Source organism: Malurus melanocephalus, unplaced genomic scaffold, assembly GCF_030028575.1.
Source record: "Malurus melanocephalus ecotype Western Australia unplaced genomic scaffold, MMel_1.1 scaffold_5, whole genome shotgun sequence".
In the NCBI taxonomy this organism is placed as follows: Eukaryota; Metazoa; Chordata; class Aves; order Passeriformes; family Maluridae; genus Malurus; species Malurus melanocephalus.
The window spans coordinates 4,568,808-4,584,339 of NW_026623237.1; the positions used below are offsets into that span (position 1 = coordinate 4,568,808).

The 15,532-nt window shown below is 35.5% G+C and overlaps 1 protein-coding gene across 1 annotated transcript in view; it reads left to right on the top strand.

The window, feature by feature from the left end:
* Window positions 1-15,532, top strand: part of DNAH8 (dynein axonemal heavy chain 8) — a 114,262-nt gene that overhangs the window by 2,108 nt on the left and 96,622 nt on the right. The window contains exons 3-9 of the mRNA XM_057369934.1: window positions 1,836-1,920; window positions 2,750-2,898; window positions 4,231-4,420; window positions 4,779-4,942; window positions 11,495-11,671; window positions 12,038-12,151; window positions 14,586-14,693. Coding sequence (XP_057225917.1) covers window positions 1,836-1,920; window positions 2,750-2,898; window positions 4,231-4,420; window positions 4,779-4,942; window positions 11,495-11,671; window positions 12,038-12,151; window positions 14,586-14,693 — 987 coding nt within the window. The remainder of the gene's footprint in view (window positions 1-1,835; window positions 1,921-2,749; window positions 2,899-4,230; window positions 4,421-4,778; window positions 4,943-11,494; window positions 11,672-12,037; window positions 12,152-14,585; window positions 14,694-15,532) is intronic.

Here is a 15,532-nt window from a genome sequence, read left to right on the forward strand (position 1 = left end):
AAATTGAGGAATTTTGGGTTCTTGAGGGTTTTTTTGTATTTGGTTTTTGGTTTGTGGTTTTTTGTTTGTTTGTGGTTTTCTGGTTGGGTTGGGGTTTTTATTGGCTGTCAGCAGTACTATCTGAAAAGTTTTTGTGGTTGGACCTTTTCCTGCTCCCAGTTTTAGTTTGTTTATAAATAGTTCAGGCTGTTAGGGCTGTGTCAACATTGTTCCTCAACAAATTGTCATTTAATAAATTCCAATATCCATATGTCTTTGACATCCACGAGTTAGGTTTTGCCCTTGGAAGCGTTAGCCCGCATATGTACTCACACAGTGGATGTGTGAGCACCACACAGACTTGAACCAGAAGCTCTTTGCAGTAACTATGTGGACATGCAAGCTCTAAAGTTACTGTTTGTCCTCCTCTTCCTCACAATCAGGAGTGCTTTTTGTAGTAATGAATTTTTTCCTGGTTTTTGTCACTGCACTTTCAGCGCTTTACCAATGTTCTTTTTCTTTCACTAGTTTGGGGTGGTTTAATGTATTTTGCTCTGTTTTAACCTTGCCATTCAGTAGTGCCTGTTAACCAAAATGAATTGCACTTCTRGAGCTGACTGGCTTTTACTTCTTTTATTTTCATATAATATTGTCTTCTCACAAGCATGGGTTTAAATTCTGTCCACCTGGATGTCACTCGTTTTCYTATCACTGCTGTGATTCACCTTTAATATTTGTTTACCGGGGGGAAAAACCATGTTCATAAGAAATAYACCACATCTAGAAGTGTATCCTCTGTCCCTGACAGGTGATTGATCTCCAGACATGCTTGCTAAAAAYCTGACCTTTTTTTGATGGGAAGGAAAGAGGGGGTCTCACTACCACAGCTGAGCCCTTCAGTTGGACACTCTGAATGCCCAGTCACATCTTGTGGAGTTAGGCATCCTTGCAGTAACTACAGAGACTGTGAAATATGCTGGATTTTAAACATTCAGTATCTTCTGATCTTTTTTCAGTGCTTTTCAGAGCTTTGTTCCCCTCCTGTTAAATCAAACAACTTRTTTTTACCAGGACACACTAATTTTCTAGGAGAGTTTGAAAATTCAGACTTTGGAAACCCTAGCTGTAATTTCAGTTAAGTTCTTCAGAATTACAATCCATACACAAGCTGTATTTGTTTCAAAGCTTTGTATTCTTACTATCCAAAGCACCTTGTATCACAACACAAAATCAAAATGGATGTCTACAGACCTGTAGTGGTTTAGGGAGGTCATTTTATTGACAGGTACAGCCCACTAATTATGGAGCAGCTTGGTCTCCCTCAGATGTGATCTCATTGTCCTTCCAGAGGTCAGCAAAACCTTTGCCWTCATGAAAAATTTTGGAGCCAATGTGGCCCATTCATGTCTTGAGAAGAAAATGTCCATGTCATGTTATTCTTCTTATATGAATTAATATTTTACATTWACAAGTACAGTGGCAATAGTGGGGTATGTCAAGTCATACAAAAGTGCTGTGTATTTTTCTAGGTCTCTCACAACCAGTCACTCCAAGTTGATACTTGAAGATATCTGTGTGTGACTGAATATCCTCTGACATCTCTGTGTTACTGGACAAGACTCATAAATGTTTAATGCACAATTTTCAGGRGCTGGGCCACTTGTGTGTGCAGTCTCAGTACTTAAGGCAGTATCCGAAATATCTATTATGTTGTTTTTTATCTTTTCACAACATTTGAGGATAAACATTGCATGCCAACAAAACTTTAAAAAGTAGCATAGTCAAATTAGTTKTGTATGTCTTAAAGGCCTATAAAAACATTTTGAGTAATAAGTATTCACTCTTTAATTGAACAGTTGGATGCTTTTGATTCATTTTTTGCCAAGGGAGGAAAAAAGTCATTGAAAATTTTCTATCAAGAAGGAGAGGCACGAGGAGTAGGTAAGTGTTTAACAATATTAATGCGGGTAGATGTTATAGTGCATTTTATCGTTCATTTTGTTTAAGGTTTTTCAGAACAAAATCTGTGTTTCTTTGTTCAGAGTTTYGCAACCTTTTGCTCTGAAGCCTGAAAATTCATATTTTAAATGCTTGCTTCAAGTCAAATTGTTTAGGGAAAATCCMTCAATTTTAGCCACTCCTGGAAGAAAGGCTATAAGAAGTTCTCCTGAAATACTGAATTGGGTGTTGCCTTTTTTATACATGAATTTTGCCCCCAGTCCATTASAAAGACTTTCATAAAACCTGACTCTGAATTTGCATTTATTGGAAATATGTGAAATTTCTCAGTTTTCACATGCTTGGTACAGCATTAGCATTTAATGTCTGAAATCTCTAATGATTCTCTAATCACTGCACACACTGTTCCCTTACCTATTTATATTGAACTATCAAATTGCATAGGAATATATMCACAGAGGACCCAAAGGTATCTTGTTGTCYGTGTTTTCTCACTTAGACCTGGCATCTTTTTTGGTAGGATAAATGAAAATAAATGAGGTACCTTAGTCATCAGCAAATTCTTCCAGAATGATGGCCCTGAGCAAATTCCCTTTTCAGTGCCAAAACAGGTTTGTAGGATACACAYTGTAAGTCTGGTGTAGATTTCTAAAAGTGTGATTTAGTACAGTTACAAATTATGCTGGTTTTTGTTCTCTTACAAAAGAAGAAAACAAATTATTTGTATGTTTAATTTTATATCCTTATATTAATTTTAAGCACTTTGTAACACCCTCACTTACAAAGCCATACCTATGAAATTCCTTTTCAGAGTGTGGTCGGATAATTCCAAGTGTTGAAAAAGGAAGTCAAATGATGCAATTTTACGTGGAGAAGACACCAGACAAAGTCATAGGACTATGCTTATTTTTTGTTCGCTTTAAGAATGACACCTTCATAAATGACAAAACTATACATGAGGTACTCTCTTATATATTTTAAAAACTAAAAGCTTTAAAAGCCGCTCTTTTTAATTCTTTTTTTTTTCCAGTTGTCATATAACTGAAGTTACTGTTAACTGTGTTGCTCTCTATTTTGGATAAACAATGAATAGCTGTTTTGCTTCAGCAAATACTTATTACAGGATTATTGTTAAATGAATAAGCATTTAGATTAATTTCTCATTTCCCTGATGTTTTTGAAGAGGTTCAAGCTGCTAAGTATGTTTTAGCTGTGATCAAAATCCCTAAACTACAAGGACACACTGAGAAGACTTCATCACAAATACTGGGAGTCAAAAAGTTTACCTGTACCTTTCTGGTTTACATGTCTTTGACAAATAAAACATGAAATACTTATTTATCCTATATAAATTATGTGGCATGAACTTTTCTGCTTTACAAGACAAATTCTTATCTAAGTGTGGGCTTCATTACTGTTCATGGCTACACATCTTAATGCTTGGGCAGTGCTTAAGGGACTGTAAATTGATAACAAATAGTATTACACAAGTGTCTTGTGATTAGTATTACTTCAAATTCTTCAGACAGCAAATCTATTATTAGTTTACGTGCTTTGTATTTAATATTAAAATACTCCATTCCTTTTGAGAGCTAGTAAAAGAAAATAAAAGCAAAAAAAATCTTTTAGAAGTGAGATACAAGGCCTGTCTGTATCAAGAGCCTTAATATTGGTCATAAACTTTACTTTTGCATCAGATTCCTTCAAAATTAATTCAAAATGCTGAAGGGTTTGGGAAAGAACATAGATGTTCTAGGAAGTTTGCTATCAGATGTGTGTTAATACTTGCTTATTTGAAAGATATTTAAAATACTGAAATATTAGAAATAGACCTTGTAAAGTTTTGTTTTGCAGAGTATGAAAAAATTTAACCTGATTCAAAGTAATATATGCTCAGTCAAATAATTGCTTCTAATATAATTTTAGATATGGACATTCAGAGAATTTTTTTGCTACTTGTGTTCCATGAATTAGTACTTAATTGTGGCTCAGGATGTGTTTCTACTATTTAAAAATTTCCAAACTCTGTGTGATAGGGAAATAACTGAAGTAACACAAGCACAGCCTGACAGCTTTTAAAAACTGTACTAAATAATTATAGAGTTCCCTTTTATATTGAAAGTACTATCTTAGGGGCATGTTGTAAGAAATGTAAATTTCTTTTATAATGATTTTCTCTCCTGAAAGTTTTGTTTGCCATATTGGAGTGCTTTTATAAAAATACATTGAACTTATAGTACTGCTTCTAGTATAAGTTACTGCTTCAATAACAATCATTTTCTCACATTACAGGAAATTTTCTTTGGTGCTTTGGATGCCTCTAATGGACTCCTACCTGGTGTTAAGAATTTAATAGAAAGGGTTTACATTCCTGCTATCCTCGCAACAAGTAATTGGGGTTCTTTGGGTGAGAGCAAAGAGGATACAAAAGAAAAACAGAATTTTGTGGAAACAATTAACAAATACGTTTCATTTTTAGGAGGTAAGCGTGGCATTTAGGACACAAACTAGAAGAATTCTAGTTAAGGATTTCCATTTAAAGGCAGTAGTGCATGGATAAGGAACTTCTCACATTCTGCAAGGAAAAATAAAATTATCAATTAGGTGCATAATATATGCATGGTTAGATTATTTTCTTGAGAAAATAGTGATGCGTTGTTTTTAAGGAGGATCACTGCATTTAAAATCAGAATTTTCTGCTTTATGTGAGTGCAATTAAGTGCTATTATATTGAAATAAACTGACTGCAGATGTATATTTTCAAATTTAAATTGCTTTGACAGGTAGAAATTTATTTTAAAGTCTCAATTGGTTCTACATTGTAATTACCCTTTTCTCAGGTGCTGCAGCAAGTATTGAAGGAACGGTTGAGTTGGAAAAAGTAGATTACATTAATTTTTCTGAACTCCAGACCTTTGATAAAATAACTGCAGCTGCTGACAATTATGACATGGTTCACCAGCTAGAGGAAGTACTCATGACATGGTATAGACAAATTGAACACGTAAGTTGTTTTAATGCATCGATTCAGCATGAAAATACAGGTATTTATAAATGATATGTGAGACATTTCTGAGGGCTCCAGCTGCATCTTCATCCAAGTTAAGGCAAGTGTTTTGCTTCTATGCACAAATGAGGTTAAGTAGAGAGTCCTTACCCCTATGAACCTACAGTCTAGCAAGAATTTGAGCTTCTGAAGACTTAATACACAAACAGTAAGACGAGAACAGAGGGTTGCAAGATTAATRACACTGGTGAGGACCACATATATGTATAGAGCATACCTAACTGTACATTGCTTATTAAGTTTCCGCTGCTGCTCATGGTGGGAAGCACTGCTCTTAGAAAGATCTTTGATCAGGCCCAGCAGGGCATTTTTTATCCCGTGTAAGTCTTGCATGGGATTTTCTTATTCAAGAAATTATTGTCTGACACTTCCATGAAAAAGAGAGAATCCTTTGTCAAAATACAGAAGCTGTGTAGGCAGGGAGATACTCTACTTATAAAGCATACTATATTTAGTGTGTTTAGCTCACAAGAGTAAAAATGTAAAAGACATGTAAAAAGCTGACGACACATTTATCAACATGAAAACAGATACATTTCTGACTGATGTATAAAATTTTTATTAAACTAGTTCTTGAAGTTCTGGACAAATGAAGTTACATTTGGTGCATTTCARTCTATAGATTCTGATTAAATAAAGACACATCTGTGTGTCCTGGTTTTACTTGGTCCATTTTTTTTTGGTGGTGGGGGGATGGGACCAAGAAATCACAAAGATGGCTCCTGTGACAAAGTTCAAGAAGCTTTCTCCTTCTTCTCCAGAAAAAGNGAATATATCCACAAAGGACCCAAAGGTATCTTGTTGTCCGTGTTTTCTCACTTAGACCTGGCATCTTTTTTGGTAGGATAAATGAAAATAAATGARGTACCTTAGTCATCAGCAAATTCTTCCAGAATGATGGCCCTGAGCAAATTCCCTTTTCAGTGCCAAAACAGGTTTGTAGGATACACACTGTAAGTCTGGTGTAGATTTCTAAAAGTGTGATTTAGTACAGTTACAAATTATGCTGGTTTTTGTTCTCTTACAAAAGAAGAAAACAAATTATTTGTATGTTTAATTTTATATCCTTATATTAATTTTAAGCACTTTATAACACCCTCACTTACAAAGCCATACCTATGAAATTCCTTTTCAGAGTGTGGTCGGATAATTCCAAGTGTTGAAAAAGGAAGTCAAATGATGCAATTTTACGTGGAGAAGACACCAGACAAAGTCATAGGACTATGCTTATTTTTTGTTCGCTTTAAGAATGACACCTTTATAAATGACAAAACTATACATGAGGTACTCTCTTATATATTTTAAAAACTAAAAGCTTTAAAAGCCGCTCTTTTTAATTCTTTTTTTTTTCCAGTTGTCATATAACTGAAGTTACTGGTAACTGTGTTGCTCTCTATTTTGGATAAACAATGAATATCTGTTTTGCTTCAGCAAATACTTATTACAGGATTATTGTTAAATGAATAAGCATTTAGATTAATTTCTCATTTCCCTGATGTTTTTGAAGAGGTTCAAGCTGCTAAGTATGTTTTAGCTGTGATCAAAATCCCTAAACTACAAGGACACACTGAGAAGACTTCATCACAAATACTGGGAGTCAAAAAGTTTACCTGTACCTTTCTGGTTTACATGTCTTTGACAAATAAAACATGAAATACTTATTTATCCTATATAAATTATGTGGCATGAACTTTTCTGCTTTACAAGACAAATTCTTATCTAAGTGTGGGCTTCATTACTGTTCATGGCTACACATCTTAATGCTTGGGCAGTGCTTAAGGGACTGTAAATTGATAACAAATAGTATTACACAAGTGTCTTGTGATTAGTATTACTTCAAATTCTTCAGACAGCAAATCTATTATTAGTTTACGTGCTTTGTATTTAATATTAAAATACTCCATTCCTTTTGAGAGCTAGTAAAAGAAAATAAAAGCAAAAAAAATCTTTTAGAAGTGAGATACAAGGCCTGTCTGTATCAAGAGCCTTAATATTGGTCATAAACTTTACTTTTGCATCAGATTCCTTCAAAATTAATTCAAAATGCTGAAGGGTTTGGGAAAGAACATAGATGTTCTAGGAAGTTTGCTATCAGATGTGTGTTAATACTTGCTTATTTGAAAGATATTTAAAATACTGAAATATTAGAAATAGACCTTGTAAAGTTTTGTTTTGCAGAGTATGAAAAAATTTAACCTGATTCAAAGTAATATATGCTCAGTCAAATAATTGCTTCTAATATAATTTTAGATATGGACATTCAGAGAATTTTTTTGCTACTTGTGTTCCATGAATTAGTACTTAATTGTGGCTCAGGATGTGTTTCTACTATTTAAAAATTTCCAAACTCTGTGTGATAGGGAAATAACTGAAGTAACACAAGCACAGCCTGACAGCTTTTAAAAACTGTACTAAATAATTATAGAGTTCCCTTTTATATTGAAAGTACTATCTTAGGGGCATGTTGTAAGAAATGTAAATTTCTTTTATAATGATTTTCTCTCCTGAAAGTTTTGTTTGCCATATTGGAGTGCTTTTATAAAAATACATTGAACTTATAGTACTGCTTCTAGTATAAGTTACTGCTTCAATAACAATCATTTTCTCACATTACAGGAAATTTTCTTTGGTGCTTTGGATGCCTCTAATGGACTCCTACCTGGTGTTAAGAATTTAATAGAAAGGGTTTACATTCCTGCTATCCTCGCAACAAGTAATTGGGGTTCTTTGGGTGAGAGCAAAGAGGATACAAAAGAAAAACAGAATTTTGTGGAAACAATTAACAAATACGTTTCATTTTTAGGAGGTAAGCGTGGCATTTAGGACACAAACTAGAAGAATTCTAGTTAAGGATTTCCATTTAAAGGCAGTAGTGCATGGATAAGGAACTTCTCACATTCTGCAAGGAAAAATAAAATTATCAATTAGGTGCATAATATATGCATGGTTAGATTATTTTCTTGAGAAAATAGTGATGCGTTGTTTTTAAGGAGGATCACTGCATTTAAAATCAGAATTTTCTGCTTTATGTGAGTGCAATTAAGTGCTATTATATTGAAATAAACTGACTGCAGATGTATATTTTCAAATTTAAATTGCTTTGACAGGTAGAAATTTATTTTAAAGTCTCAATTGGTTCTACATTGTAATTACCCTTTTCTCAGGTGCTGCAGCAAGTATTGAAGGAACGGTTGAGTTGGAAAAAGTAGATTACATTAATTTTTCTGAACTCCAGACCTTTGATAAAATAACTGCAGCTGCTGACAATTATGACATGGTTCACCAGCTAGAGGAAGTACTCATGACATGGTATAGACAAATTGAACACGTAAGTTGTTTTAATGCATCGATTCAGCATGAAAATACAGGTATTTATAAATGATATGTGAGACATTTCTGAGGGCTCCAGCTGCATCTTCATCCAAGTTAAGGCAAGTGTTTTGCTTCTATGCACAAATGAGGTTAAGTAGAGAGTCCTTACCCCTATGAACCTACAGTCTAGCAAGAATTTGAGCTTCTGAAGACTTAATACACAAACAGTAAGACGAGAACAGAGGGTTGCAAGATTAATGACACTGGTGAGGACCACATATATGTATAGAGCATACCTAACTGTACATTGCTTATTAAGTTTCCGCTGCTGCTCATGGTGGGAAGCACTGCTCTTAGAAAGATCTTTGATCAGGCCCAGCAGGGCATTTTTTATCCCGTGTAAGTCTTGCATGGGATTTTCTTATTCAAGAAATTATTGTCTGACACTTCCATGAAAAAGAGAGAATCCTTTGTCAAAATACAGAAGCGGTGTAGGCAGGGAGACACTCTACTTACAAAGCATACTATATTTAGTGTGTTTTGCTCACAAGAGTAAAAATGTAAAAGACATGTAAAAAGCTGACGACACATTTATCAACATGAAAACAGATACATTTCTGACTGATGTATAAAATTTTTATTAAACTAGTTCTTGAAGTTCTGGACAAATGAAGTTACATTTGGTGCATTTCAATCTATAGATTCTGATTAAATAAAGACACATCTGTGTGTCCTGGTTTTACTTGGTCCGTTTTTTTTTGGTGGTGGGGGGATGGGACCAAGAAATCACAAAAAAGGCTTCTGTGACAAAGTTCAAGAAGCTTTGTCCTTCTTCTCCAGAAAAATGTGCCCTACCCCCTGTGTTTCAGAACCAATCCATTATGACTTTGAGGTTGATGGACAGGCTGCTGGTCAGGCCTGGGCCAATTGCACATGCTAGTTACACCTCTGCGATGACGTAGGGTCTTGTACTTAAGAAGAATTCAAAACAAGATTGTGGCCACTATTTAGTTTTGTCTTGGTTTGAAAGACAGGTGTTTGCCAATGAAGGCAGGGACCCCCTTGGAGTGGTGGATATGACCCCCTTTCCCTCCGAATTATTATAACTTTGAAAATCACGGGCTTTCAGGCAAGAATATGGTAAAAGGAATAACAGTTTTTACTAATATGTATAACAAGGTGAAACAAGTAACAACAACGATAGCAGCCATAAACCCACTGACAGCCTTACAGAGACACACCCTCCCCTTTGGTGCAGTTACAGTCCCAGCCGGCAGGGGCGCTGTTGGCTCCCGGCCGGGCAGGGCGGGTACGATGATTCCCCGGCGGCTGCAGGGGGCGCTGTGCCGCGGGTCCCGGCTGGTTCAGATCTCCCGCGTGGCCAATGGCGGACACAGAACGGCAGAGATGGATGGAGAAAAGGTTCCTCTGCAAACTCACAGCGGAAACGCCGATCTTGGTGCTCCTCTGGACAGCAAGAAACCTCAGAAGGGCCAGATGGGCAAAAAGAGGAGCAGAATCCCGCAGCTACGAGATGGGATGCAGCAGAACTCAACCACCGCAGCACAAATCTCAAGGCACAGGGGCAGAAGATCACAGTGCAGCAAACAGGAACCAATGAGCGGAGATGCTGGGCTCTGCAGAAAAGAGCAGTCGAGCTCTCCCCTTGCTGGTAGCAGGCTGACCTTTCTCCTCTGAGCCAAGCAGGGCAGGAAGAGAAGTTACCCCCTGCCCCACACACACCCACCCCCTTCCTGAGCCCAAAACTCCTGTGAGAACTTCCCCCTCTCCAAAGAGAGGGAAAAAAACCCAAACCAACCAAAGCCTGCCAGGCAGCAGGAGTGCTTAGCAAGATTGTTTGGGTGGGGGGTGGATCTTATTGTCTTTACTAATCGCCCAGCCATCAAAAGGATGATCTGGCAATCAGTGTATCCCAGCAACAAAATGGGAAAGGAAAATTCCCCAAGAAAGGAAACAAAAGGAGAAACCTTAGCCCACAACAAGTTTTTAGGTCGTTGGTATCATGCACCAGGGGAGGACAGAGGAGGAGGGTGAAGAGATGTAAGGAAAAAAAGATGGAGACCCAAGATCACCGTAAGAAGAAGACAGGTACTGTTGCTTTTTTTTTGCTGTGGTGCTTGTCATGAAGAAAATAAGCTGTTCTCGAAAGGACTAGTTCTTCAATGGGAGACCTCTATAGAAAAGAGAGCGACCTTGCTCTGAGAAAAAACCTGGCCTTGGAGGACTGGACTGATCATAAGCAAAAAAAGGGGGAAGAGGCTTGACCCCCCTCACATCTGAAACGAGTTGATGCTTAGAAGAAACTGTGTTCTGCCAGGAGATTGTAATATTGGCCTTATGCTGCCGAAATAATGCAGTCGGCCTTGGAGGACTGTTTTCCTTTTTTCTCACAAGGTAAAGAAAAATAATCCCATGCCATCAGCAGTTATACACTGGCTGTTTCTTGAGAAAAGAACTTCCACAGCTTGGAGCTGTAAGGATTCTTCTCCTATGATGCTGGACGATAACCGTTATGAGTAGTTTGATCTATGTTAAAACTTTCATTGCCTGCCCCGCTTTGTGCCCAGGAAGGCATTGAGGGGTGGGAAGGGGTGACCTGGGAGAGACTCCCAGAAAGAATAACAGGTGTCTTAAAAATGTCTGGTTTTATTTCTTTTCCTTGTAAATTTTTCCCTATCTCTCTTCCCCTCCCCGGTGCAGTAGTATTTTTAGTAGTTTTTTAGTAATAAATCAATTTTGCAACTTATTCAGCCTGTATGACCATTTTCTGGAGCATATACCTATCTTTCTTTCAATTATGTTATCTTATCTAAAAGCCATAAATTTTAGTGTTAGTTGGACTTTTGCTCTTCCTTCTGCCTCTCGGGTGGGGCAGGGGGGGGGAACGTTGTGGGTGTTTTGGCTTTCAGTCAAGTTCAAACCACGACAGCCGTTGAAAATATGTATTAATTGCCTTAATTTCAGTTTAAGAATGTGATTAAGTGCGATTCAGACTTAGAATGCTTTTCCAAATGGGAACCATTTTCATGGGTCAGTAACTGCAAGCATGTTCCTTTTCGAGTGAGTATCCTCAAGAGTGTTTATTCTCTATGATGACTTGTCTATTTGCTGTAGTAGACATTTGATTTATTTTTCTTTTTTTCAAATGGGTTGCAGGTTCTGATTGAGAGCAAGCAGCTAAAGAGAGAACCTAAGGATTCAGGTCCACTGAATGAACTGGAGAACTGGAAATATACATCTGCTAAATTGAACTTTATTATCGAACAGATCAAAGGACCAAACTGTAAAGCTGTTATTAGTGTTCTGAAAGTTGCACACTCTAAAATACTAAAAGTAATAATTTTTTCTTTTTTTTTTTTTATGGTGTTTTTTACTATAGTAGGCAAAGCTTATGATTTGGGGTTTTTTTAAATTTCATCTAAGAGACTTTTGCTGAGGAGACTTATAAGGGGAAAAATTAGATACGGTTCTGATGTGCTGAATATATTCAGGCAAAGAAGAAGACATTTCAGGGATACAATTAAAAATGAACATAAAAYATATGATATGTATAATAAATACAATAAATTAACATTTATTTCCTGCTTTCTACTGCCTCTTAAAAATTCATTTATCAATGTTTACTTTTGGCAAATGAGTGCAAGCTAAAGAAATAGTTGACTATGTATCAAGTTTTTGACAATACTCTTTTCCTGCTAGACATGGCAAGAATTAGATGGCAGAATCACAGATGCAGCAAATGAATCGAAGGATAAYGTGAAATACCTAAACAAACTTGAAAAAGTTTGTCAGCCACTTTATACTACAGATGTTGTAAGTGTGCTTTTCACCATTCTTTATGCCTCTCTACCTAGTTTAGGTATCTACATAGAAATCTCAGAGCAAAATAAATCTTCCCTTCCTTACATTTACTTTAAAGTATTATTTTCTAATTTGCATTTCTGACATTTATGATTTTTTTTCTAAAAGCTTTTCAAGCTAAATGCTGAGGCATTAATTTATTATGTATTTCATAAAAGATAGTATTTTGAAATATGCATTTAATAAACAAGCATAAACACATATGATTGCCTCATAAATCAGACCTGCTGCCAGTATTGTTTTTAAAAGCAATTCAACCAGGTACACATTTTATAATACAAAAATCTCCAAATATGTCTTCCCCTGAAAATGTCATATGTGTCAATGATCAYATAACTATAACCAAAGTACCAAAATTTCACTTATATAGAGAACGATGAAACCTAATGAGGTCCTAAATGGGTAAAATAATGTTTTAATATAGAATACAGTGTTATCTGATTCTATTTGAAGTACCAGCTAGTCAGAATTTAAATAATTGGTTGTCCTTGTACACTATTCTAGTTCAAGATATTAGTTATTTGTTATAATCGCTACAAATTATTATTAAGGTGCATTTTCCTAATGATTATTGCAGAATAGGATGAAAGGAGTAACTACCCTAGAAAAATAGTGCTTATTCACCTTTGGTTTCGAGTCCTTCCTGTTTTGGTCCTAATGCCTCCTGCCCTGTCAGGAAGTGTTACATTTTTCTTTTTTTTTAAATCTCTGGCAGTTTAGGATCCTGTGACAAAGTTTTAAATGAGAGGAAGCAAAAGGACTCTGATAATGTATGACACAGAGGTCCTATTGCACAGAGTAGTATGAGACAAGCATGATAAGCAGCGTTAGTAAGCTGCTTATCTTCAGCTCTTGAAGGTGTCACTAGAGGGTGCCAGGTACCAGGCCATAATGATGAGCTACTTCATAGGTGTTATGAAGATAAAATTCCTGACATCATAAACRAAGAGAGACAATAATCTGTGGAAATCCATTGAAGAGTTCGTAATTTAACCAATACATAGGATCATTAATTAGAGTTCTTTGTTTATTCTGGAGCAATTTGGATACATCTGAMTTTCTGTCTAATCATGTTCCAGAGATCAAGGTCGTTTAGGTAGGATTTTCTATGATATTTAGCTTAAAAACAATGACTTCCAAGCTAAATATTTCCTGTTTTAAACAGACCTTTATCCTGTGTAGAGGTGAATTTAGTATCTKGTATGGAAAAGTGCTTTATATATTTGTGAATAAGGAAGGGAGTACATGTGCATTTATGATGATATTTAGTGTGTGTATGAAATATGGCATTTAGTGTATGCAGTATCACACAGTGAAATTTGTAGCTGAAATAGGCTAGTATATGAAAATTCAGACTGAACATTTAACTTGAGGTTTTGAATCAGAGAAATTTCTGCACAGTTCAGTATTCAGGATTTTTTTTTTTTTTTGTCAAGGACTGAAGAAGAAAACCTATAGACTCAGGGTCTCCTGATTCCATTTCAGGGATAGTGGTGGTGATGATGAACAACATGGACACAGATGTTTGTTTTTATACCATATAGCATTTATTTTACACTCTTGCTAAATGCAAATGCSAGCTATGTCTATTTAGAATATGAATTTGAGTTTGCAACTCAAAGTTAATTGCAGGAGCTTGGCTTTTTCATTGAGGGAKGACAGCCAAAATTACTTCCTTGATTTCTGAATTGCAACTTTGACAAATCCCTGATAATGTTAATGAATGTTTTACCTTTTTTTTTCCACCCACCAAAATAGTGTTTGAGCTACTAAGTACTGCCACAGTATGATTTTAACAACATGAAGACTGGTTTCACCAAATATGTGAAAGAGTTAGATGTTTCATATGTTGTTTGAGTGAATTACGCATTTGTTAATGAAACGAACATTGTGACAATTATTTCATGAGCTTTGTGAAATGTCTGAATGAAACATTTTATGTAAGGATTGTTATCACAATGAAAGTACATTTAGCAGCCTCACTGGAAGGAAAACAAAATCATTCAATATAGACAATTGCTGTCAGAAAAATACTTTCTATGTGCCAAAAAAWGCAATCTCTACATCTTGAATCAGTATTAAATTTTGCTCCTCAAAATAGTATATTGCAATTATTCTTATCTTATTACATCTTTAGTCTGATATCTTAGCAAATGATTGAATGTTTTTATTGTTCTTGTTAGCTGAGGTTTGAAACATTATTGAGTATGGTTAGTCTTTTTTATAAGAAAACTTTTGATAAGATGCTATGGCATTTTAAAGATTGATTCATGTGACATTTAAATGATTGATTCATGGGACAGATGTGTTTTAAAAGTTGTCAATAGAATAGAAATATAGTTGCTAAGAATATTGAGTAATTTTTTTCTTGAAACTCTCCTTTGAGGTATTAATGACACAAGGAATACCACACTTGATAAAGGCTGTACAAATGATTTACCGTGTTTCAAAATATTACAACACTTCTGAGAGAATTACATCTTTGCTTATAAAGGTAAGCATGTTAAGCAATATAATAATTATAAAAATTGCGTGATTTTTCAGTAGAACATTTGTTTAAAAATGATACTAAATAGTGGGGTTCTACATGGGAAAGGAAGAGAACTTTGTTGATCACAAGAGGATTAAACTTGGATTAGACTTCTCTTCTGAAAGAAACTTTGTTTTTAGTTCATCATTGTGATTTTTTTTTATATTCCTGATTAATCTTGTGATCTGAATGAATCTGATCAGTAGTTTCCTAAATCACATAATCCACAAAGGTTGTTTTATTCTCTGCCTTGAAGACCTTATGGCATATGGCCATCAGTCTGACTAAGCTRTTCTCCAAAGTGTGAAAGACAAAAGGTTCCTGTTTTCCAAAGCAAGTCATACTAGAAAAGTTAATTGAATTTCAGGTCATAAACTGGTTATATGAAACAAAGCCAAGAAATAGAAAGGAAAAATGTGCATTTTAATCCGGTGGTTTAAGGTCCCCATTTATTGTTTGTTTCCACTTAATGATCATCAGAGGTGACACTGGAGGTCCTGTCTCCAACTTCAGTCATTTTCCTTAAGTTTGARGCTGCCTTTGGTATGGCAGTTTTCAGTCTTTTTTCAGTTAGGGATACTTAAAACCTGCTTTGCAGTACTTTTGTGTCAGGAGAACTGTTTTGAATTGTTCATTTATTAATTGTTCAATTATTTCATAGATGGAAAATATTATCTACTTGTAGCTGTTCTCTTTGATATGTCCTCTTCATCTGCACATACACCTCTCTCTCTTTAAGTCATTAACACATTCGGATTTTTGATTGATGACATTTTGTGTTTATGTATATGTATTGCTAAACT